Below are 26,291 nucleotides of genomic sequence, written 5' to 3' on the forward strand. Positions count from 1 at the left end.
TCAAAGGTAGAAGACTGAGGGTGGTGGAGGGTTGTTTTTCAGACTGGAGGCCTGTGACCAGAAGTGTGCCATAAGGATGTTGGATCCACTGCTTTTATATAAATGATTTGAATGTGAACATAGGAGGTCTGGTTAGTAAATTTGTAGATGACGTTAAAATTAGAAATGCGGTGGACAGTGAAGAAGTTTATCTCAGAGTATAATGGGATCTTGATGAGATGGGCCAATGGACCGAGGAATGACAGGTGGAGTTTAATTCAGATAAGTGTGAGGTGCTGCATTTTGGAAAGGCAAATCAGGGTAGTACTTATACACTCCTGGGGAATGTTGCTGAACAGAGAGACCTTGGAGTGCAGGTTCACAGTTGCTTGAAAGTGGAATTGCAAGTAGATAGGATAGCGAAGGAGCCGTTTGGTATGCTTGCCTTTATTGGTCAATTCATTGAGTATAGGAGTTGGAGGGTCATGTTGTCACTGTACAGGACCTTGGTTCGGCCACTGTTGGAGTATCGCATGTGATTCTGGTCTTCCTGCTATAGGAAGGATGGTGTGAAATGAAAAATGGATCAGCAAAGATTTACAAAGATGTTGTCAGGGTTGGAGGATTTAAGCTGTAGGAAGAGGCTGTATAGGCTGGTGCTGTTTTCCCTGGAGAGTTGGAGGCTGAGGAGTGACCTCATAGAGGTTTTTAAAATCATGAGAGGCATGGATTGGATAAATAGATAAGGTCTTTTTCCCCTAGGTGGAGGAGTCCAGAACTAGAGGGTATAAATTTAGCATGAGAGGAGGAAGATATAAAAGGAACCTAAGGAGCAACTTTTTCGAAGAGGGTATGCGTGTATGGAATGAGTTGGCAGGTAAATGGTGGAGGCTGGTACAGTTACAACATTTAAAAGGCATCTGGATGGGTGTATGAATAGGAAGGGTTTAGAACAATATGGGCCAAATGCTGGCAAATGGTACTAGGTTTATTTAGGATATCTGGTTGGCATGGATTAGTTGGATAGAGAAGTCTGTTTGCATGCTGTACATCTCTATTACTCTAATGTAATGGTCATTTTCTTGCTTTAGCTTAGGGGTCTCTTCCGCAAGAATTTTCTGCAGTTATTACTGGCAATACATTAAAAAGGCTACCCTTTCATACCCTTTATCTTAAGCTTGAAAAGCACTGAGTCACCTTGAAGCTGATGACCATTGGATGCAGGTGCAGTAATCACTATCCAGCTTTTTATTAAGACATGATCTTGGTTTACAGTTATCCCTTCTTTTGTCAGCTGTGAGACATGACCTTTTCTTGCCATGACCTCCTGTCTTGTCTGTTTCTTTTTCTATTATTGGCCAGACTTTGCAACTCTGTGGTCAGAACTGCTCACTGTTATATGCCTATGAGGCATGACCATGCATATCTTGAGGCTAGAATATCAGCTTGACCATTTTTCCATCATGTTCTGAATTAATCGTCTTAGCCATAGGGAGTGTGGCTATGTAGCACTGTTGATGACCCATTTGCTAATTAGTAAGAGTTGACTGATGGGTCAGTAATTAGCTGAGTTGGATTTTCCTGCTTTTCATATACAGGACTTCCTTGGACAATTTTCCACTTTGTTAGGTAGGTACCAATATTCTAGCTGCAGTGAACCATATTGGCTAGGAATGCTGCAAGTTCTGGAGCACAAGACTTCACTACTAGCCCCAGAATATTGTCAGAACTCAATTCTTTTAAATTATCCAGTGCCTTCAGCTGTTTTTTGCCATCGTGTGGAGTGAATCAAATGGGCTGAACACGTAACGTTGGGGATTCTGGAGGCGGCCACAATGGAGCGTCCACTCATCATTTCTGACTGACGACTGTTGCAAATGCTTCAACTTTGCCATTTGTATCCCTCATCATTGAGGGTACAGCTTTGTGGTATCTCCGCCTCTAATGAGTTCTTTCATTGTTCACTACAATTTATGACAGGATATATCTACACTTGATACATTTGATACACTGGATATGACTGGATATATCAGAGTTTAGCATTGATCCATTGTTTTCAGAATTGCTAAGCCCTTCCTATCATTTATTATTTATACTGGTCAGTATGCTCGTAGTCCTCTATTGTAGCTTCCCCAGGTTGACAACTCATTTTTAAGTATGTCTGGTGTGCTTGTCCCTGCACTGTTCACTGAAGGTTGATCCCTGACTTGATGCTAATGGTAGAGTGGGGGCTCTGCCATTCCATGAGGTTGCAAATCGTTATTAGAGACCAATTCTTTTGCTACTGGTGGCTCATTGTGCCTCGGGGATGTCCAGTCTTGAGTTGCTAAATCTGTATGAAATCTATCACTTTCGATGTGGTGCTAGTTTTAAATAGTACATGTGGAGAATATCTCAATGTGAATCCTTAACTTTGTCTCCACAAAGTTTGTGTGGTGCTCCTTCCTACTGAACTGTCACGGTCAGATGCAGCTATAGCCAGTAGTTTGGTGAAGACGAGGTGACATGGTTAAGTTGGACTTGGCCTTTTCCGCTGCCTGGGTCAGTGTCACGTTGTCCTTCTGGTTTCATTGTGTACCTGCGGTTAGAAGAATGTTCTAATAATGCTTATTGTTTTCATATGATATGCTCTGTATTGCTTACTGCTTTCACAACCAGGCACTAACAGGTTTGTATTCCCACAAGATATTCTCACAAATTACAAACAATGACCTGATGTGGTTGTTGCTTTCAGTTCTTTTCATCTGACGCAACTATTAACAAGATGAAGAAGGACTCCCATACATGGACCTTGCTTTTTATCAACCATCACTCACTAACTTTCTCTCTCTGGGATAATTTGATTCACATACAAAGGAGGTCAGCTAGCATGTGTTAAGTTGGAGGGTTACATCACTTGACTAAACACTCAGCACAACTGGGAATGGGAAACAGTAGAAACCACCCAAGAGACTGAGACAATCTTGGATCCACAGGCTGATTTTAAAATAAAAGCTCTTTTCAGCACACAATTCCAGATATTTTTAAATTCACCCCTGTCCAGATGTTTTGGGGGTACAAGCAGGTTGGACTTGAACCCAGATCTTCTGGGTCAGAGTTAGGGACACACTGTTGTACCACAAGAGCCCCATGCATGTATAATTATATGAGGACTTGGAAAGCCATCCAAAGATTTGCTGTGTCATACAATTAAATTTTTCAGAGCGCTACTTGTGTGACCTAGTCATGAGGAATCAGCAGCCTATCATGAGGCAAGTGAACTCTGCATCCAAACCATCACTTCAGATGTCTGCATCTCTTGTTTGTGTAGGTTTAATAGGATTAGTCTGCAGCCATTTGGATTTCTACCTCCAACATCAAAATCACTTTCGATAGGAAAAAGTCTTCTTCAGTAAGACATTAAGTCACTGGCCCCCTGAAATTTACAGTTTTTCAGATCAGTGGGAGGGGTGAGTAGCAAATCATGATGATAGCACAGCAAGCTTTCTTACTATCCTGAGTACCAGTATCACCCATAGTGTCAGGAATCAGCTAAACCAGATTGCTATGACAGCAACCAGGTCCTTTGAAACATCTAATGGTTACTGACAAGGTGAATCTCAAAAGATCATCTCTTAATATTAGCAACATTCCACCAGCTATACTTAAACCACTGAAAGAGCACTAATGGGAGGAATAGAAAGCTGTGGTTGCTTGATGCATGGGGAACAAATATATTAATTCTGTTTTATCTATTAAAGAATTCATTTTTATGATTTTGCATAATTTTCTCCTTTGCATTTTTATAAGATATCAGTGTAATGTCAGTTGATCATGTTGGGAAAGCAACGTTGAGGAACACGATTGACCATGATCTTATCGAAAGTTGAAGAAAACCTGAGATCTGTTGCTTCTTTGTCAAATGTTCTTATGCATGATACAATTCTATGTCCGTCTCAATGATGTGCTACATTTAAATATGAATATCAACACCTTTTAAAAATAATCACCTGAAGGGACAATAGTAATTGTTCTTCAAAAAAAGTGAGAAAATGAATTGACATTTGTGGATTGAAGGAATTTCTGTTAAAATCACCTCTGGTCTAATATTATCTCCAGGACTTTAGTGCTTTAAGCATTGCAGCTTTTTTTTTGTTTTGTTTTTGCACAACTTAGTTTTCTTTCTTTCGTAGCTTATTTCTAGAAGCCTAGTTGTTCTTTTCAAATCAAGTGTTTTTGATCCTGGTTCTCTTGGCTGCATTGGTTCACATTAACAAGGCGTTGTTTTTATACTCCACTGCCAAAGTGAACTGCAGAAAAGAAACATATTGCTCTATTCCCGATTGAAGCCCATTACAGCAAGTCCTTCGCATGAGAAAGACTTCTTTGGTGATGCATATTCAGCTGTTCACTACAGATAAGTGTTTTAAAACAGGCTGTCAGCAATGACACAGAAGCCAATTTTACAACTCCTATTCTGAAGCTTAACTGTAAAATAGATAACACACACAACATTTCACCATTGGGATTCAGACATTAATTGCGATTTTGATGAGTCACAAACAGATAGCGAACCTTCTTGTGATATCAATTTGTACATTTAGGGGTTGGGAACTAAAGAACATTTTGGAAGGAACAAGGAGAGGAAATTATAAAACCCTGATAAGGACAATGGCAATTTATATCTCTGAAACTAGTGATGGATTAAGCCTGCCTCAGTACTCATTCTTCAGTTAATTCAATGTGTAGTTCTTAAAAAAGTTATGACATTTTTATCTTTTAAATTGATTAACTTGTATTAAACTAGTGGTTGTATTGTTTGTTAATGTCATTTGAAACATCCCTGTGCTCTAGAGATTTTGGCAGGACTTTCAGTGTGCTAAAAACCCAAGTTGCGAAATATTAAATTAGTATTCTGTTCTTGCTGATCTTCTCAGACATTCATAACCTAGATCATCCATGTGTTTAATTTTTATCAGTTCTCAGAGGGACAAAATCTTCAAAGAAAGGGTAAGTACCAAGAATTTAGAATCCCAGAACGGGGGTTTATGGGTTTGAACAAAACTAAGGAGGCCCAGAGTTTGGTAGAACTTGTCTTTAGTGAATAACTATGTTAGTGATCAGCTCTTGCAACATGGGAGTTGGGGTTGATCTAGTACTTGGCAGCATGAAGTTAAGGGTGCTATAAGATGATCAGAATGATCCTGCAGTTTGGCATTAATATGGGGGCTGGCTGTGGAATGTTGACATTTCTTGCTACCAGCTGAGGATGGCTGGGATTGTGGCGCGAGAGGTGTGGGCAGATGTCAGCCTGGAAATGACTTGCTATCCTTGTCCTGTTAACAACATGGTGAATGCTTGATTTTCCAAGTGCTTCCCTTGCCTCACTTTTTAATATGGTTAACCTTGGAACTCAATTGCCAACTTAAGACTTAATTGGTGGAGTCTGTGTCATGACTACTCTGGACAGTCTCCAGTTCGCTGCTGAAGTGTGGAGGTGCCTAGAAGGTATGTTTGTTATCCAGCTTTGTTGCTGTATACTCCATTTCAAACACAAAAATCCTGAACCAGTCCACCCAACCCTGTTACGAAAGTTAACTTTTCTTCGCAGGCCTGAAGGTTGGCTGGATAACATTATAGGCTGTTTATTTAATACTGAAGTCTGCTGATCCTCTCATACTTTAACCTATTTGCTTCACCCATTGGCTAAACAATACAAGAGAGAAAATCAACATTGCGTCTGGTTCCTGGGGTTTTGAAAAATCGGGTGTGAGGTATCTAGCTTAACTTGTAAGAGTGAAGGACCCTCACTTTGCATAGCATCATATTGCGGTGTTAAGTCTTCCATTTCCTCTCCATTATATGAATGCTTCACCAAAAACAAATCAAGAGAAACATTGCCTCTGATTGCTTCTTTGACACATTGAATAGAAAGGAATGGAAGTATAAGTCTAAATCATTTCAGATTTCAAGATGTGTGCATTACTCTGTAATCTTTGCCATGCTGGGTTTCAAATGCTATTGGGATCTGCTCTCACGCAATAAGTAGGAAGGTCAACTGTTGACTATAGCTATGGTGGCAAAGTCTGCTGAAATGCACAACAGTTGCCTGTTCAGATTTATTGAAATATTCAATTGTAAGATTGTTCTTTTTCACATTGGAACATTGCAGTGACCTTGATCATAGTTTTTAAATGTAAAATAATTCAGTACTGCTGCTGGTACCCAAAAACGGGTGGGTTGGGTTTGGGTCAGATGTTCAATCTGTAAAAGTCTGAACCCAACTTCTACCTGCCCAGTTCTGAGTTTTACAGAGATGTGACAAAGGGGAAGGAATCCAGCTCATTGCACCTCGAAAGTGTTTGATAACTTAATAGTAACTTGTATTCGTAAAGTACCTTTAACATAGTAAATAGGAGCAGTTATCAAAAAGAAATGGTTCCAAGTCCTATAAGAGGATGATAAGACAAAAAACCAAAAAAGGTAGGTTTTTAGCAGTTGACTTGAAGCAAAGGCAGCCTTAAGGAAAAGCAAATACATATACAACCTTTTCTTTTGCCCATAAAGAGTATAATTGCTGCCCCCATTTCCCAAACCTCACCCTATCAATTGCTACCTTGCCCTGAACTTGTGGTCTGTTTTAGATTGCTTCACTCCTGACTGGATAGGCTGACTTCTGTCAGGGAACTTCTCAGGGACAAAGCATACATTTGGGGAGTTAAATGACCCTTGTAGGCTTTTACAATTAGATTAGACTACTTACAGTGTGGAAACAGGCTTTTTGGCCCAACAAGTCCCCACTGACCCGCCGAAGCGCAACCCACCCAGACCCATTCCCCTACATTTACCCCTTTACCTAACACTACGGGCAATTTAACATGGCCAATTCACCTAACCTGCACATGTTTGGACTGTGGGAGGAAACCGGAGCACCCGGAGGAAACCCATGCAGACACGGGGAGAAGGTGCAAACTCCACACAGTCAGTCGACTGAGGTGGGAATCGAAACTGGGTCTCAGGCGCTGTGAGGCAGCAGTGCTAACTGCTGTGCCACCGTGCCACCCACAAATTGTTAAATTTCTCTGTGCACTACTGACATACAGATGCTTAGTTTCCAACCATCAAATTCTTCTGCTACTTTAGTAGATGTGTACAGTTCACTTGTTCACACATGGGATGTGGGTGTGTATTCTGGGTCTGTATTTATTGCCCGTCTTTTATTGCCCTTGAGAAGATGATGAATGAACTGCCTTCATGAATTGAGTTAATGTTTTAAAAATCCATGTGACTAACAGTACATGTATTATTTTCTAAGTAGCTTAATGTCTTATTGATGACGTAGTTCAAAAGTAATCGTAGGCATTGCTTTTTTTTCCATACAGGAGAAACCCCACACTTGAAATCTGACCGGGCCTTTGAGGGGACAACCACAAATGTGGGAAAAGCAGTCTTGGCAGTATATAGTGGCCTCTTTGCATATGGCGGCTGGTGAGTCGTGCTTCTATTTGAAGTGAGATGTAATTAGTCTTGGAATAACTTACATAACCTTTTAATACAAATAGCGTTTTGCTCCTAAAAGAGCTGATCAGGCCATTAGCAAGTTTTATTACACTGAGATTATAAGTAAACCTCAAAATTTCTTAACAGTTGTTTAGTCTCTCCAAAGGGTTTAACTGTTGGAAAATCATAATTTTCAATCGCAAAAATGTTTTTTTTAAAGAAAAGGCATCTTTTCGTGAGTTTTGAGAAGATTTGTAGCTCAAGTTGAGGCTTTGGATGTAGGTTTGCTCGCTGAACTGAAAGGTTCATTTCTAGACATTTCATTACCTTACTAGGTAACATCTTCAGTGGACCTCATACGAAACAATGCTGAAAATTCCTGCTTTCCATTTACATGCTTGGGTTTCTTTGGGTTGGTGATGTCATTTCCTGTGGTGAAGTCACTTCCTGTTCCTTTTCTCAATGGGTGGTAGATGGGGTCTAACTCAATGTGTTTGTTGATAGAGTTCCGGTTGGAATGCCATGCTTCTAGGAATTCTTGTGCATGTCTTTGTTTGGCTTGTCCTAGGATGGATGTATTGTCCATACAAAAGGCATCTTTTGTAAAAGTATTGAAAGAGGAATTGAAACATAATGGGTAGTTATGAAGAAAAGGTAGTCTTGCTTTTGGAGAGAGAAAGCATAGAATTTTTTAAAATCATTCAATCTTTGAAAATATTCACATGATTTTGGTCTGGTGGTTATTTCTTTGGGTTTTTTTAATCAAACTTAACCATCTTATCAGCTTAAAATCTCTATTTCTCTAAGTTTCAGCCTGTATTGCATGGGAACGTTTAATAAGCTCTGGTATGCAGTTTCATAAACTAGGAGTACATATCGTCATGAGTTCGGGCAGAGAAATCAATGGGTCTGACTGGAGATTTTTCCCAAAATCCAACAAATCTTGCTCATGTTTCAGGTCTGATGTGCACCCCTGGTTTTGAAAGCTCTTTATTTGTGAGAATTATTCAATGTTGGGACATTTGTGGTTTTTGCAAGGTCACCTACATTGCTCATCCCTCCAAGGAACTTTCCCTTCTCCAGCAGCATTTTGTATCTTGATAGCTCTGCATTGATGTTAGACGTAGAATCCAAATCACTGGAAGAAATCATCTAGGATTCGAGGGGGTGGGTTTAGAAGTGGGATGTGAATTTAACTAGGTAGGTGGTGAAAGTCTACAATCCCAGCAACTTCCTTCCCTAACTGGAATCAAATTCTCGAGGGGAAGACCCAAGCTCAACTTTGCTACCCTGTTGCCAGTTAATTAATTAATTTGTAAATTAATGACTGCTGAATAACCCCTTATTGCAGCCTGAAGGCAAGACAAAAAATAGTGAGTCTCCCCCATTGGTAAACTAGTATTGGAAGGATGTCAGTTTAAGGTGGGAGTCTCTTGATCTGCACTAAGCTGTTCATTGTCAAGGAGCTGGACTGGTCACTTATCTCACGCAGCCCCTGCCCTGAGGCACTCTCCTTGAGACCCAGCAACGCTCCCCTTACCCAACAAACAACAACTTTGCGCATTAATGGTCCCTGGTCCCAGAGACCTGCCGTTGGAGCTCGGCTTCTAATTGGTCAGTCCTTCGCTTCCTTGTCCCAGACCCCAATTCGGCCAGAAAACCCTCTAGCAGCCAGTCAGCTGCATAATTTCCAAAAGATTTGCCTGGCTTGTTTATCTTTGTTTCCCCCCAGTAAACTCTGCTGTTTTTGGACTAAGTTTGAAAACAGCAAGATTCTAGCCACTGATTCAGCAAAGGTGAAGGAATAGTAATATATATAAAAATATAAATATAATAATATAGTAATATATATCTAAATTATGGTGGTGTGTTACATACGAAGGAACTTGGCAGAAAAGGTAAGAATAAAAAACTCACAGCGCCAGAGATCCGGGTTCAATTCCCGCCTCAGGTGACTCTCTGTGTGGTGTTTGCACATTCTCTCTGTGTCTGCGTGGGTCTCCTCCGGGTGCTCTGGTTTCCTCCCACAGTCCAAAAATGTGCAGGTCAGGTGAATTGGCCATGCTAAATTGCCCGTAGTGTTAGGGGCAGGGGTAAATGTAGGGGAATGGGTCTGGGTGGGTTGCGCTTTGGCGGGTCGGTGTGGACTTGTTGGGCCGAAGGGCCTGTTTCCACACTAAGTAATCTAATCTCAAAACAGAATTCAGTTTGATAACAGAAACCTGAAATAAAAGCAGGAAATGTTTAAAAAAATACTCAGCAACGTTTATGAAGAAACAAGTAGGAAGTTCGTGTTTCCGTTGATGACCATTCATTAGTTCCAGTGTTGTATGAAAAATTTGGAAATAAGTTTGCTGCATCCTTTAGTGTCATTTTAATACAGTCAGTTATTATCATATCACTTCTGGGTTTGGATTTGCATATTTTTAAGCACGTTGTGGATCCATCTGTTGCAATCTCAACTCCAGTATTTGAAAATCCATTCCAAAGTTGGAGTTTGGAATTGAAAGTTTTTCAAAAACGTAACCGATCATCAGCAGTAACAGTGTGCCATGTTCCTGATTCAAAGGCAGTGCTTTAATGACCTTTTATTAGCTCAGCAGAAGTGGGAACAGCTGCTACATTCCGCTGTGTGCATTGCCACATCCTCTTGCCAAAACTTAACTGTCACAATCTTTCTACATTCTTATAAGTCCTTCTCTTTCTATGCACATCTTTACATCACTAATTTACTACTATAAATCACAAGACTATGGGTTCAAGTCTTACTCCAGGACTTTAACACAAAAATCAAGCTGAAAGCTGATTACAGTACGAAGGGAGCAATACATTGTTGGAAATCTCATCATTGTTAGGTGAGACTATAAACTGAGGCCCAGTCTGCCTGTCTGGATGGATGTGAAACATCCCATGGCACTATTTTGAAGAAGAGCAGAGAAACTATCCCTGGTATCCTGGCCGTATTTACTCTCAGACAACATCACTAAAAGCTGATTGACTGGTCATTATCATGCTGGGAGATTGCTGAGTACTAGTTAACCACCTTCTTTGCTACAACAGTGGCTGCATTTCACAGAGTTGGCTTTAACACTCTTTGAAACATCCAATCAACATGAAAAGTGTAAAATTATTTTTTTCCTGTTAAAACAGAGGAAGAGAGTGCTTCGTCAAATCAGCCTCCCTATCCCTATGTTGCCTTTGCAACATAGTAAAAGTAAAATACTTAATGAGCCTCAAAATTGTTCCAATCATTTCTAACCAGACCTTTTGAAATGCCAGTACCAGACTTTGTAAATAACTGACATCAGATGCCACATCTATAGCTTACACAAAAGATTTCACAAATTATTAACAATACAGTAGCTTTAGCAGAGCAAAGTGAAGCAACCAGGTAATCTAATTAATGTCTGTCATATAAACCCAATCTTCTTTGATTCTAGCTCCCCCACTCACACAAAGATAGACAAATGAATAGACACAATTAAGGACTAAAGCAAAAGCAAATGGTACGATGTAGCTGGCCAATTCACTTAAGATGACTCAACAAGCCTTAACATCACAGACATATGGGATTGTATCCTGCTTGATTTCTGAAGACATCAGTGCAAGTAAATAGCTTTCAGTAGGCTCCGACCCTATTGGAACAAATGGGAAGATATGCATTGATGGTGAACAATGAGGGGATTTACAAGGTGTGGTTGATTGTTTGCAGGATCACTGTGTCATTGATGCTAGGGATGGGATTGCAGGAAGGATGCGCATTGCACTTGGTAACCAGTTGAACTTGAATGCAGACAATCCCTGGTGTTGCATTGTCTTCTTCACCTAATTCCTGCTATTCTTCATTTTTCTCAAAATTTACTTGCTGATAATCTGAGGATTAAACTTTATTCCTGTGCAGTACTGTGCTCATTATTACACAGAGGATAGCACACCATAACCATTCTGCAGATGCTGACTGCTACAAATGGAAGGATAGCTCCGGATACATCATTCATCTGAACTATGTCTTGCATTCAATGTCTTGACCAATAAGCATCTAGTGGTCATGTGGCATTTATTGTAGCATAGTCAATCTTCATTGGTTGTAACGTATGTCATTAGGTAAATTTGAAGTGACCTCACAGCTGCACCTTTTCAACTTTAAAATATTTAGGGAGCGTATCACCACATGATAAGCAGCATGGCAACTCCCCTGGAATATTATGCATTATCGCAGAAATCTATTTTTGTGATTATACACCATCAAGACATTGACTGAGTGGAAACCTTTGCAAATTTACAAGTATAAGTTACAAAGCCATACACTTCCCTGACTAGGAGCTATTATCATTATTCCTTTGCTATCACTGGGTTAAAATCCTGGAAATCCCCTCCAAATAGCACTGTGAGAGCACCTATACCTTACATATGCAGCAGTGAATGAAGGCAGTTGGCCACCACTTTCTGAATGACAATTAGGGGATGGGCAAAAAAGCTAGGTATGGCCAGAACAGCGTACATTTTATGAGCAAACTTTTATAAAAGAGTTCTTCTGGCTGAATTGCAAATTCATCGATTGCAATGTGAGTGCAAATTAATGATCCCCTGCACGTCAGCCAATCAATGATGCATATCTGAACATTCACTCATTCTGACTGGTGTCATTACAGGCAAACTTCACACAGTTCCCAGGCCAACATTTGTAGCTGTGGGCCATCGATAGGAATATCCGAGAAGTGTCTTTGATAAAACCATGGCTTCATCTAAAGGCAAAGAAGCTGTGGCAGTGCTTGCTTTGATTGCCAGAGGTAAAGCATGTCCAGTTGGGAGCAAAATTTTGAAGAATATAAATGGCTGCTACCATCTCACATAACACCCTGAGCCTCCTGAAACATTGTTACTCTGACATTTTAAGGAAACAGCCTCAGCTAGCACATCCTATGCCAAACATATTGCCTCCTGTGAGCTGCGTCCATCTGTTGTCCTACTATCTCATGTCTCGCTGCAGTTCTGTCAATAGCAGGCTGCTGCTATTGAGCATGCTCCTTGTTGTCTGTCAGTTGATAAACAGCAGCAAAGGTTTCACCCATCCTGATACGATTCAGAAACCCTCCCTGTTCTGGAGAGGAAACTCTCAGCAATAATGACATGAACAAAATAATTTTTACTATTAGGTTTAAAAAAAACAGCTGAGTACTGAGTGTTTGATTGAGTATTTTCAATAACAGTAATCTTCTCCCTCAACTGTCATTGTGTTCTCATCTTGCTTCCAATGGCAGTTTTCAGGAAGCCCAGCTCAGAAAATCTCTAAATACAGTGTTAAACTTAAAAACCTGGTTGGAGTTTTGGAAGATGCATTTTGAGTAGCATTGGGACTGTAAAGTTATAAAATCTACCATGTTATGCAATAACTTTGATTTGATTTTGGTTTGTCAGCATTATATTTTATTGGATTTTAATGCAACATTTCTTTCATTTATAGGAATTACTTGAATTTTGTCACAGAAGAAATGATTGAACCTTTTAAGTGAGTACAGCAACATTTTTGAGTTAATATCAAGTACACCTTCAGCTGCATTAGATCTTCGATGAAGCTGAAGAGGTACCTGTTGCCAGGTAGTCAATTTGTGGGACTTTATAGAAGAACTGACTGCATTTTAGTGCGATGATTGCATTCTTGTGCAACCCTATGTTATAGAAACATTGCCCTTTAGAAACAGTGCTTAATGTGTTGCTGATGTAATAATGTTACAGCCGACACTTGTTTTAAAGTTTGCACTTTGCAAATGGCATCCCCAATTCTTCAATCGCATTACAGTGAATTCACATGGAGGAAATGCGCATTATAGTCGAACAATCTGTACTGAACATAAGAAATAGGAACAAGTATAGATCATTCATTTAATGTCCTCTAGGATAGGAAAATGCCATCTTTACCTGGTCTGGCCTACATGTGACTCCAGGCCCATAGCAATTTGATTGACTCTTAACTGCCCTCTGGGCAACTTGAGATGGACAGTTGCCTTGCCAGTGATGCCAGATTCTGTCAATTAAAATAATTCAGGCCTGTATCCTTTGATTGCTAAACATAGTCAATGAATGAATCTCCACAGCTGTCTGGAGATTCTGAATAATGAAATTCCTCCTAGTTCAATTCTAAATGGTTTGTCCCTTATTCTGAGATTAATGTGAGACAGTTGTTTCATAGTCCTGTCAAGAAAGTCTGAGTCAAATCATGAGTGGAAATGAAACAGAATTAACCTCTGAACTGACAATATGTAACTAATCCCAGCTTTAATATTTTGAGTCTGAAGAACCATGTAGCAATGGAAACAAAAACCGAAGTTATTAGAGAAACCCAACATGTCTGGCAGCATCGTCTAAAGAAGGGTTACTGGACTCAAAACATTAATTTTGCCTTCTCTTCTCAAATGCTGCCAGACCTGCTGAGTTTCTCCAGTAATTTCTGTTTTTGTTTGAGATTTCCAGCACCTGCAGTTCTTTATTTTATTTGGATGTTACAATGGTATTTTTGGCTGTCTTGAGTTTGGAGTCCAGATAATCATATTAAAATTACACTTCTCAGTTCTCTCAGTTTTGAATTCATGCCCTGATTGATTCATATGAGTCCAAAAAATGAATGGAAATAAGTTGGCACCTCACGAGTGTGACCTGTATTTATCAGTTATTTGTAGTATTGGAAACATTAGTGCTTCAGGTTTTCAAGCAAAGATTGGACCTGACCATACCTAGTCCTTGAGAAGATTGATCTTTTGAACAAATTGACTGGCACCAAACTTAATTACATCCCTTATAAAGCTCATAATTAATTTAGAAACTAGTTTAGGATTTAGGTAACATTTTCCTGGAATTTGCAGTCGGCAGTGAAACAATATCGCCACAGACTCAAAGAAGGTTGCCCTTATACATCCAGTGATTTTCATGTTCTGGATTTCACTTTCCTGAAGTTATTTTCATTCTAGCATCAGCAACATTGATGTCATCCAGCCACATGAAGCAGCCAATTATATTGAAGCATTCTCAAGGAAGTGCCAAGCAGGTTGTATAGTCCACAATGTCAGCATTTTACAGAAAGCAAATTAGAAGGCAAATCAGAAAGCAAATTTGGGCAGCAGAGTGGCTCAGTGGTTAGCACTGCTGCCTCACCGCACCAGGGATCTGGGTTTGATTGCCGCCTCAGGCAACTGTCTGTGTGGAGTTTGCACATTCTTCCCGTATCTGCTTTGGTTTCCTCCCACAATCCAAAGATGTGCAGGTCAGGTGAAATTAGCTTGAAAGAATATTTTTTGATTTCTTAAAACATGTCCTTGTTATGAACATGAAGATTGTGTGGCCTCATTTAAGTAGGTGAGCAGAGTTTGTAGACTTTTTAAGTGGAGACAATTTTAACCTAAATCAATAGGCAGGAAACCAATGGAACTCTTGATATTAAATGAGGTATTGAATTAAATTGAATTCAGGATTGGAAATATAAGTGGAATTACAATTTCTCAATGGGTGGGTTTGGTTAAGAGTAAACCAGAGTGTCTGAGAACTTTCATTGAAAAATCAAACACTTAAAATACAGAATAAAACCACTTGGACCATCATGCCTCTTCCAGTTCTTTGAATGAGCTAATCAAATCCAGTCTTTTCCCATAAATGTTAAAAATGTTATCATGAAATATCTTTCCAATTGTTTTTATAAAGTTTGATTATTCTAGTTAACAGTCCTCCATGAAAACGAATGGTTGTGCATTTCTCTTATACTTAATAGAACAATCTCAGTTTCTCAATAGTTCCTCATGTAAGATGAGTGCCTAATTTCTGCTATTAATCAGTTAAACTTGGCAAGGTTTTGTGATTGTTTTTACAATGTGTCTATTATTGCAGACAATGCTCCAAGTGAGTCATAAACCAAGATGTTTAGGTTTAACGCAACTTCCTTGTTTATATATACAGTCTCCTTACTTTAAAAAGCCAAGTACAACATTGATTTAATTGTCCTTGGAAATCTGACACTATAAGATCATTGGGCGGCACAGTGGTTAGCACTGCTGCTTCACAGAGCCAGGGACCTGAATTTGATTCCAGCCTAGGGTGATTGTCTGTGCGGCATTTGCACACTTTCTCCGTGTCTATATGTTTTTCATCCTGCTTCTCTGGTTTCTTCCCACAGATCAGCTATGTGCGGGTTAGTTGGATTGGCCATGCTAAATTTCCCATAGAGTTCAGGCTAGGTGAATTAGCCATGGGAAATGCAGGATTAGAGTAGGAGGGTGGTGGATCTGGAAGGGAAGGTCAGGATGACTTGAAGGGCCAAATGGCCTACTTTCACACTCTGATTCTATAAAGGTTCTCATTGTACCTCACCCTGTTAATTGATTTTTAGCCTATCTATCCTGCAATAGATTGAATAAACATAATGACAAAAATGATCATTGATTTTGCAGCTTTTTAATAAAAGGCAGTTACCTCAAAGCTTAAATAGAACAACAATTATTCAACAAAGAGCTCAACACTGTACTTGGTGATTCTGTCTATCTGCTGCTTATTAATATAATTTTTGAATGTTAAAGCATTGAACCTCTGTCTTGTGCAGTGATTTGCCATGATGTATTGATATTGAAGTAACTTATGCCTCTGCTTCACAACTATGCTGTTAAGATTATAAATACACTATGTATGCTTTGAAAAGATCAAAATGATTTTCACTTTTTTGTTCCTCAGGAATTTACCTCGTGCTATTATCATCTCCATGCCCATAGTAACAGTTGTTTATGTATTGACCAATATGGCATATTTTACTACCCTGTCTCCTGAGTTAATGCTAAACACAGAAGCTGTTGCTGTGGTAAGTTGTTACAAATGAGTGCAACAAGGCAATGCATTACTTCTAAACAGGATTCAAGTCAGAGATATATTTTCATATATAGTTTTCTCATTTCTTGCTGCAAGTATTTAGCTATAAGAGTGTTATTCTTGCTGCTTCTGCAAATTTTCATGTTTTCATCAGCATTGTATAGCTATGAAATATAAGCCTTGAAGTAATGGTGGATATTCATATATTGCCCAATGTGAACTTGTATCTTTCTTTCTTTCATCTGAATTTGATAATCCACATATAATCCACATTGGAGTGCTCTGATAGTGGTTGCAATGTGATTATCTTTGGTGAGGTTTCAAACCTTGGAAGTTTAGGACTTGGATGTGTATCTGTTTTTCAAGTGTACTTTTATGTACTTTGCACTTGTATGTAAATCAGCATGTTTATCACCTGCACACAACCTTTACATGTTCTCAACAAGAATGGTATCCCCATAGTTTATTGGATTGTGTAATTTACAGATAGGAAGCATTCATTAGGGCACATGACTTCAAAACTGAGTTTCTGTTTAAGTACCTGACATTTGCTTTTAAGATTCTGATGTAAAGAAGGTTCATTTCCTATAGCCACATCACTTGGGAAGGGCTCAGGTAAATCAGTTGTTTCCCCGCTATCATTCTTCAAATAAGACACCGAGTCTCCTTCAACAGCCCTTCCAAACCCTCAAGTTTGACCACATAAAAGAACAAGAGTAGCAGATGCATGGGGACACCAGCTACAGGTTGCGCTGAAAGCCACACATCAGCCTGACTTCGATTTATATTCACATTTCTTCGCAGTCACTTGGTCAAAATCCTGAAATTCAAAGAACGTTGTTCGCAGCACGCAGGGCAGGTTCTTTCTGTCAGCTATGCAGTTACACTATTCCTACTGTTCCCTCATTTGCAGTATCCATAGGATTCTGTTGCTTAAATAAACCAACATACAAAACTAAGTATAGCTGAAAGCATATTGATTCTGCAGGTACACAAAATATAAATTAATCTCTTTTTGCATTGGCACTTTATGCTGAAATATTTACAACTCAGATTAAAGCCATTGTATTTGATCTCTATTTTAAAACTATGTTTTTCTTGTCATGAAGGAATTTGGTAATATCCACTTGGGAGTGATGGCCTGGATTGTCCCTGTATTTGTAGGACTCTCTTGTTTTGGTTCTGTAAATGGATCACTCTTCACTTCATCTAGGTAAACTGATTAAAATATTATTTTATTTTTGTGGTTATTGCAACTAATGAACACGTACAGTCATAAGTCCTTTTTAACTATTTTAGTCTTATTACATATTGTTACATGAATGGGTTGGAGCAAAACAAACTGCAAGTTCCTAGAGCTTCTCATTGCATGTAAACATGGAAGGAAGATCACAGGGTCTCATTTTTGCTATTGTTATTACTGTCTTCAGGAGAGCAGCAGAGGCTGTCGCTGGGTTGGCAGTGGAGGTCCATTTGAAAATTTTTTTTTGGAGCTGGGCACAAGGATAATACTTTTCCCTGTCCTCTGGTTCTAGAAAGTTACCTTGATTAACCCTTTACAGAAACTCTTGCCTACTTCCTGGGGTCAGTTTTGCCTCGATCATTCCGCTGACTCCTCTTTTGGTATAGCAATGCATTTTCCATCCCCAATAGGGCTGCTGGCACTGATCCCACTCTGACTCTCTTCTGGTATTGAACATGCCTTGAAAGAAATCTCAGACAAAGTATTAATTGATTATACTTTCAAAGTAGTTTGCTTTTCTGTAGACATGGCAGTTGCATAATTATCTGTTCAGATCACTGAATCAGTACTGCTGATAGCATTCTGATTCAAAAAGTTTGTAGGTCCAATTCCCAGTCCAACACAGAATTTAGGCACATACTTGAGTGTATTACTCATGGAGCTCTGCATGTTTGAAATGCATTGGATGAGATATTAATCAGAGTTGTCTGTTGGCTTAGCTGCACACAAAAATCTTGAATTTTATTTGTCCAGGCCAATGTGCTTCCCTCAAACACCACCATGAAAATAAAAGTCATTAATTTTCTGTTTACACAGTTGTTACAGCACAGAAGGAAACCATTTGGCCCCCCTATCCTGAAACAAATTGGCTGCTGGATTTTCCTATATATCAAACCGATGCATTTCAAAAATAATTAATTTTTCCTCCACTTATTGTGAAGGAATTTCTAAGACATTCTAAGGATTTGATAATGTGTCATACTGATGCAAATTCCTTCTCTTTATTTGTGCCTTCACATTCCCCAAGCAACAGGACTTGATGTTTTAGGCTCCTAATGCATACAGACCACTGTTTGTTTGTGTAGTAAGTGTCTTCTTAAATGTTTTCAAGTGCAACTCCAATTAATGCCCACTGCCTGCTTACCACGAAATGCAATGAACATTGTATTAACAGCCCACGCACAAGCTTTTGACTAGACTGATTATAATATCAAGATGCATTTAAGTGTGGAGGTAGCTGTACTATAATCCATTTGGAATAGCTACTAAAAAGGAAGCCATATTGTATTGTGTCCACCCTATTACTGTTTTTTCTTATTACATGACCCTCTTTACCTCTCCTGTAAGAAGATAACTTGTGGCAAGCAGTCCGTCCAACCTGTTGTGATTGTGGCTAAATAAAAACCGTACTTAGATCTGCAAACATTATCCTGTAAGATGTGTCCACGCAGATTCATTACTGTGGTATATTATTCCTACGTATGTTTAAAAAAAGCTTCCTCTACTTTTGAGTATTTCTCAAAATAAGACCATAAGACCATAAGACATAGGAGTGGAAGTAAGGCCATTCGGCCCATCGAGTCCACTCCGCCATTCAATCATGGCTGATGCGCATTTCAGCTCCACTTGCCAGCGTTCTCCCCGTAGCCCTTAATTCCTCTAGACAACAAGAACCTATCAATCTCGGCCTTGAAGACATTTAGCGTCCCGGCTTCCACTGCACTCCGTGGCAATGAATTCCACAGGCCCACCACTCTCTGGCTGAAGAAATGTCTCCGCATTTCCGTTCTGAAATGACCCCCTCTAATTCTAAGGCTGTGTCCACGGGTCCTAGTCTCCTCGCCTAACAGAAACGATTTTCTAGCATCCACCTTTTCAAAGCCATGTATTATTTTGTACGTCTCTATTAGATCTCCCCTTAATCTTCTAAACTCCAACGAATACAATCCCAGTATCCTCAGCCGTTCCTCATATGCTAGACCTGTCATTCCAGGGATCATCCGTGTGAATCTCCGCTGGACACGCTCCAGTGCCAGTATGTCCTTCCTGAGGTGTGGGGACCAAAACTGGACACAGTACTCCAAATGGGGCCTAACCAGAGCTTTATAAAGTCTTAGTAGTACATCTCTGCTTTTATATTCCAACCCTCTTGAGATAAGAGACAACATTGCATTCGCTTTCTTAATCACAGACTCAACCTGCATGTTTACCTTTAGAGAATCCTCGACTAGCACTCCCAGATCCCTTTGTGCTTTGGCTTTATTAAGTTTCTCACCATTTAGAAAGTAGTCCATTCCTATATTCTTTTTGCCAAAGTGCAAGACCTCGCACTTGCTCACGTTAAATTCCATCAGCCATTTCCTGGACCACTCTCCCAACCTGTCTAGATCCTTCTGTAGCCTCCCCACTTCCTCAGTACTACCTGCCTGTCTACCTAACTTTGTATCATCGGCAAACTTCGCTAGAATGCCCCCGGTTCCCTCATCCAAATCATTAATATATAATGCGAACAGCTGTGGCCCCAGCACCGAACCCTGCGGGACACCGCTCGTCACCGGCTGCCATTCTGAAAAAGAACCTTTTATCCCAACTCTCTGCCTTCTGTTAGATAGCCAATCCTCAATCCATCCCAGCAGCTCACCTCGAACACCATGGGCCCTCACCTTGCTCAGCAGTCTCCCGTGTGGCACCTTATCAAAGGCCTTTTGAAAGTCCAGATAGACCACATCCACTGGGTTCCCCTGGTCTAACCTACTTGTTACCTCTTCAAAAAATTCCAACAGGTTTGTCAGGCATGACCTCCCTTTACTAAATCCATGTTGACTTGTTCTAATCAGACTCTGCTCTTCCAAGAATTTAGAAACCTCATCCTTAATGATGGATTCTAGAATTTTACCAACTGTCTTTAACGTAGCATCGTAGAAACTCTACAGTACGGAAATAGGCCATTTGGCCTATTAAGTTCACAGCAACTCTCTGAAGATCGTCCCACCCAGACTCACCCCTCTATGCTATAACCCTGCATTTCCCATGGCTAATCTACACATCCCTGGACACTATGGTAATTTAGAATGGCCAATCCACCATAACCTGCACATCTTTGGACTGTGGGAGGAAACCAGAGCAAACCCACGCAGACACAGGGAGAATGTGCAATTCTACACAGAGGGTCAACCTGAGGGTGGAATTGAACCCGAGTCCTAGTACTGCGAATCAGCAGTGCTAACTACTGAACCACTGTGCTGCCCCAACTATGTTCATGAAAGAGTGGACTATTTCTGCATACACTGGACTAGTGGTGCTGGAAGAGCACAGCAGTTCAGGCAGCATCCAACGAGCAGCGAAATCGACGTTTCGGGCAAAAGCCCTTCAGATGTTTGAAATTTATCATTGAATTTTTTAAATCGTGTCATTCCTCATTTCATCTCAGCAATAGCAAAATTACAAAATAATTATTTCGTGATGGTATGATCTTAAAGAAAATCATCCTTCACTCTGAAAGAAAACGCATGCATTTGTGTAATGCCTCATTGTACCTGCAGGATCTTCACAGAACCTTACATGGTAGTCACTGTTTTGTCGTGTAATATTGTAGATATTTGTATACAGCATGCTTTTTGAACATCAGTTGCAAAGGATGACCAGTGGTGTATTTGCTTTGCTTTACTTAGATTGAAAATATGTCCTTCTGGCCAGAACATGGCTAGGCATTCTCTCTCTTTTTGAAACCGTACCATAGCATTATCTTTTTGCATGCACATGTACCTCATTTTACATTTTGTCTAAAAGATGCTCTTCCAGCAATATGGTACTCCTTCAAAACTACATTAAACTGTGAGCTTAGAACAAGGTCTTTTATGAGAAATATTTTCTGCAGCTGACTGAGAGAGTTGGGAAATTCAGTTCAGTTTCTTTGTTTATTGCGCCAAACTGAAAACTTAACCAGTAAATGTATGACCCGGAATCTGCATATATACTAACCAATAATGTATTGATAAACTTAAAAGTCAAGTGACATTTGTTCAAATACTGCTGACACATGGAATGGTATCTTCTGCACTTGCTGATGGCAGATTTGCAGATGGGAAAGGCATTTAACTAGGGGTGCAGTATTGACATTCTTAAAGCTTGCCCCCTTCTGCTTTCTGCTTAATTAAATTCCAGGTGGAAAGTCCATGATTGGCAATTCTGCACTACCATTCGTCGACGCTGATAACTAGCCAATGAATGACCATTTAAAGGCTTTTACAACTGTGTCCACTAAAACTGTGCATCCAGCCTTGCTCTGGAGTAGGGGAGTGCAGTGTGGTTTCTCTCGATCAAAGGCACTCACTGCCTGATCAAGGAATTGAGAGTTGGGATATTCAGGGGCAGTGGTGATGGGTGTGCTGCTGAAAACCAACCCAATTCAAGCCCTAAGATCCCCACTGTACAAGCCTGTAGCCCTAGCATTTTTGTGGCCTAGGTACTCTGTGATCCTGGGACTCTGGAGCTTGTCTTACCAGCAGTCGTCTCCACCAGCATGGTGTTGGTGAACTCAAAAACTGCTGGCCCCTGATTGGTGTCAGTAAATAAAACTTCTGCCCAGAGAGAACACATTCCAGGGAGGCTACAGCTATGGCCTTGCACTACCTGGTAGACTTGTGGTTTGGCAGGCCTTCCTGAAGAATAGCAGTGGAGATGTCTTTACAGTTCTCTAGGCTGGCAGTTGAGAACCCCAAAGACATGACAAGAATCTTCCCATCATGCATTGTGTTTTAGTGTGGTTTTAGAAAATGCCAGTGATGTAAATCTGAAAATGGATTGTATTGGATCCCCCAAGAAGTCCCAAAGAGCTTCACAGAAATATTTTTTATCAAAGTTTGGCACCGTGTCATTCAATGAGTGATCAGTGTAGATAACCAGAAGCATTTTAAAAGGCCTGTGGTTTTAATGAGATCTTAAAGACAGAATATGAGAGAGAATGGAGGAGAATTTTGGAAATAGAAGTTCAGAACTTTTGCAATGAAAGATATGTCCGCTATTGGCCAGGCTCTGTAAACTTAGGCTGTTCAAGAGGCCAGAGTTAGACATCATCTCAGAGGGATGTGGGTTCAGTGGAGATTCTAAAGATAGGAAATGTGGGTTGGGGTTGGGTACAAAAGCAAGATTCAAAACTGAGATGTGTCATTGGTAACCAAATTACCAAACACACAAAAAATAATATTGGATAGGATGGTGTAGCAGGTTTGACTACAAGTTCATGGATTTAAGGCTGGCCAGCAATGTCTTGGAATCGGCAAGTCCAGGGATTGAAAAAGCTGAATAGGGAACAGATGAGCTAAAATAGTAGCAGAGTCAAATAATGTTAGAAAAGCAGAAGTAGACAATCCTGTTGATTTTATGGAAATGTGCTTGGCAGCCCAGCTTGGGCCAAATTTGATGCCAAGATTGTGAGTCATTTGGTTCAGCTTCAGGAAATTGCTAGAGAGAAAAGTGGACAAAGTTTGTGAGAAGATTTTTAGCTCGGATGCTCGTTGTTGTGGTTCAGTTCGCCGAGCTGGGAATTTGTGTTGCAGACGTTTTGTCCCCTGTCTAGGTGACATCCTCAGTGCTTAGGATCCTCCTGTGAAGCGCTTCTGTGATGTTTCCTCTGGCATTTTCACTATAAATGCCGGAGGAAACATCACAGAAGCGCTTCACAGGAGGCTCCCAAGCACTGAGGATGTCACCGAGACAGGGGATGAAACGTCTGCAACACAAATTCCCAGCTCGGCAAACAGAACCACAACAACGAGAAAAGTGGAGTCAACAGTTATGAAATTATGCTTTTGGCAATATCAGAGGACAATGTCTTACAGGAATTTGTTTGGAGGATAAGTTTGTTCTTTCAGTACAGGAGGTAGCACAAGCAATTTGACAATGTGGAAAGAGCGCAAGAGTCAGTTGATAAAGGTAATGATGAGATACTGTCAATGTGTACATGGAAAATGAAATTGTAAATTCATGCAGTGCTTTTGAAGGTAACATGTAAGTGATAAGTAACAAGGGCTAAGGATAGATCCTTGGGACACGTCAGAGATATCTGCGCAACATGAGGCAAAATCATTAACAATGGCTATCACTAGATAGTTAAGTATGGAATCTAACCAAGATGGATGACAGCTGGGAGGTACAAAAAGAGAATGAAAATGGCATTTCCCAGGATTAATATCAGTAAATGTTTGCTTTCCCTTTTATAGCTTTTTTTTAAAAAGTTTAATTGTTCCTTTTACTTATTGCAGATTATTCTTTGTGGGATCGCGAGAAGGTCACTTGCCCAGCCTTCTGTCTATGATTCACCTAACACGTTTTACTCCCTTACCATCATTAATATTTACTGTGAGTATTTCCTAATTGATGTTTGATTATATAAAAAAAAGGACATTTCAATGCTGCAGAACTGTTTGCACAATTTTTTCATAAGTATACAAAGTAAAAAAACCAGCCCTGATCAGTAGTTCAAAACAACTTACACGTTTACAGTACTGGTAACACGAGGCTTTTCAAGTAACTTTCAATAATTTTGTGTGATTGTAGTTATAAGTTACTAACACAAAATAGTTGCATGCAAAACATACAACTATTATTTTGAAACCTTCAATTTTGTTATTGGTGACTGCAGTTTGAACTTTTATTTGATCCACATTAAGGTGCCCTGGTTGTACTCATTAGTGCCTGCCAGAATTGTTTGCTGTTTTGGAACTTCTGATTTAATAGAAGTAGGAGTGCGAAGTGCATTGTCAAGTTGCTATGTAATTATGAGCTGCCAGAGGAAGTGGTGGAGGCTTATACAATTACAGCGTTTAAAAGGCATCTTGATGGATATATAAATAGGAATGGTTTAGAGGGATATGAGCCATGTGCTGGCAAATGGAACTAGATTAGTTTAGGATATTCGGTCGGCACGGACAAGTTGGACCGAAAGCTCTGTTTCTCTGCTGTACATCTCTATGACTATGACTCTCAGAAAAAAAACCACAATGGGTGCAGAATTGCTGTTGAGGATGTACAAGAGAAGAGGGAATTTGAAATTTACCAATGTTTCAACTTGGATCTACCTGCTTTAGTTTATGAACAAAATCACTAGATTATCTGTGTACAAGAAAAGTTCTGCAGCTTAAGGATTATTTTCCAAATACACGTTGTCTTTACATAAAACTGTAGTATGTACTTCTTTTCCCACAAACCTGTGCACTACAGAGGTGTAGATGTTTTAGTGGAGGCAAAATGGGTATAACAACAACGTTTACTCTTCGATGTTTTTAACCAAGAAAATATCCATGAACACTTCATTGTATGGAAAAAATCTGCTATTTGGCAATAGCTTAACCGTGATCAGAGGAATGCCTTAAAAGATGATGAGGAAAGTGGAAAGGGAAGAATTCAAGAGGAGAATCCTCAAATGTGGTGCACAAGCTGCTAAAGGCACAGCACTAAGTAGCAGGATTAAGAAAGACAGGAATGCAAGAGGCCAGTGATGGAAGAATAGAGCAATCAGGGTCAGTTTACAACCCCAAAGGAAATTACAGGAATAGGAGTAGGTACAGCCATTGCAGGATACAAAATAAAAATATATGGAATATTTTGCTCCAGTGAGATAATGTTGCATTGAAGAGTGTTGCTTGCAAATGGCTGACTGCATGTAGAGCTTTGACTGCATCACAGAGTTGAGTATGTGCATGATGCAATCAGCTGTTGTTAAAGTTAAAGATTTGTTATTGGCACCCAGTGAAGAGGTTTATTAAAAAAATAGATTTAATCAAGTGGGTCAGGATTCAGTCTCCACATGTAATGAGGATTCAGTTAACCTCGCACACTAATGGGCATAGTCTGAAAGCATAACCATTGAGGCTGATTTGAAGCATTGAGCCCTGAAATGATTGCTATCGCAATTGACAACACTACTTGATGAAAGAATACAAGTTGCTGTAGGTTACATGCCTTACAGCTGGCTTCAGGGTAAAGTTGCTGCCTGTCCAACTGTGCAGTTTCAGTGGTGAAAGTAGCAGAAATCTGATGTTCACTTTCTGTTTTCCAAAGAATTTAGAATTATTCTTTAATCCAATTAAATTGTGTACCATATATACTCTAGTAAAAGTCGATCTCATGTAAAAGTCGACCCCCTATTTTTGACCAAAGAAATCTGGAATTTTCCATATCTCCTGCAAAAGTTGACCTTAGTCCTTCAGATAACAGATCAGCATTTGCGAGTCAAGGTATCATCCTGCACATAAATGGTATGGTGAGGAAATGAACTTTTCTTTCGTTCTATTGTGTTTTGATGTACAATTCACACCAATTCGGCACAAAAGTATAAGACACATAGGTCAGAACCAGGTGACAACCTCCCTTTGAGTGCAGCTCAGCTGAGCTCAGTTCCCTTGTTGTACTCGTGGAACACCGTCATATATCTAGATTAGATTAGATTAGATTAGATTACTTACAGTGTGGAAACAGGCCCTTCGGCCCAACAAGTCCACACCGCCCCGCTGAAGCGTAACCCACCCATACCTCTACATGTACATCTACATCTACCCCTTACCTAACACTACGGGCAATTTAGCATGGCCAATTCACCTGACCTGCACATCTTTGGACTGTGGGAGGAAACCGGAGCACCCGGAGGAAACCCACGCAGACGCGGGGAGAACGTGCAAACAGTCAGTCGCCTGAGGCGGGAATTGAACCCGGGTCTCCAGCGCTGTGAGGCAGCAGTGCTAACCAC

The 26,291-nt window shown here is 40.0% G+C and overlaps 1 protein-coding gene across 1 annotated transcript in view; it reads left to right on the forward strand.

The window, feature by feature from the left end:
• The window catches only part of slc7a5 (solute carrier family 7 member 5), an 85,073-nt gene that overhangs the window by 46,111 nt on the left and 12,671 nt on the right, over nt 1-26,291 (forward strand). Inside the window, exons 3-7 of the mRNA XM_072596120.1 lie at nt 7,341-7,446; nt 12,923-12,967; nt 16,171-16,294; nt 17,412-17,515; nt 23,809-23,905. Of these exons, the coding sequence (XP_072452221.1) occupies nt 7,341-7,446; nt 12,923-12,967; nt 16,171-16,294; nt 17,412-17,515; nt 23,809-23,905 (476 nt within the window). The remainder of the gene's footprint in view (nt 1-7,340; nt 7,447-12,922; nt 12,968-16,170; nt 16,295-17,411; nt 17,516-23,808; nt 23,906-26,291) is intronic.

This window comes from Chiloscyllium punctatum, chromosome 26 (genome assembly GCF_047496795.1).
Source record: "Chiloscyllium punctatum isolate Juve2018m chromosome 26, sChiPun1.3, whole genome shotgun sequence".
Taxonomy (NCBI): domain Eukaryota; kingdom Metazoa; phylum Chordata; class Chondrichthyes; order Orectolobiformes; family Hemiscylliidae; genus Chiloscyllium; species Chiloscyllium punctatum.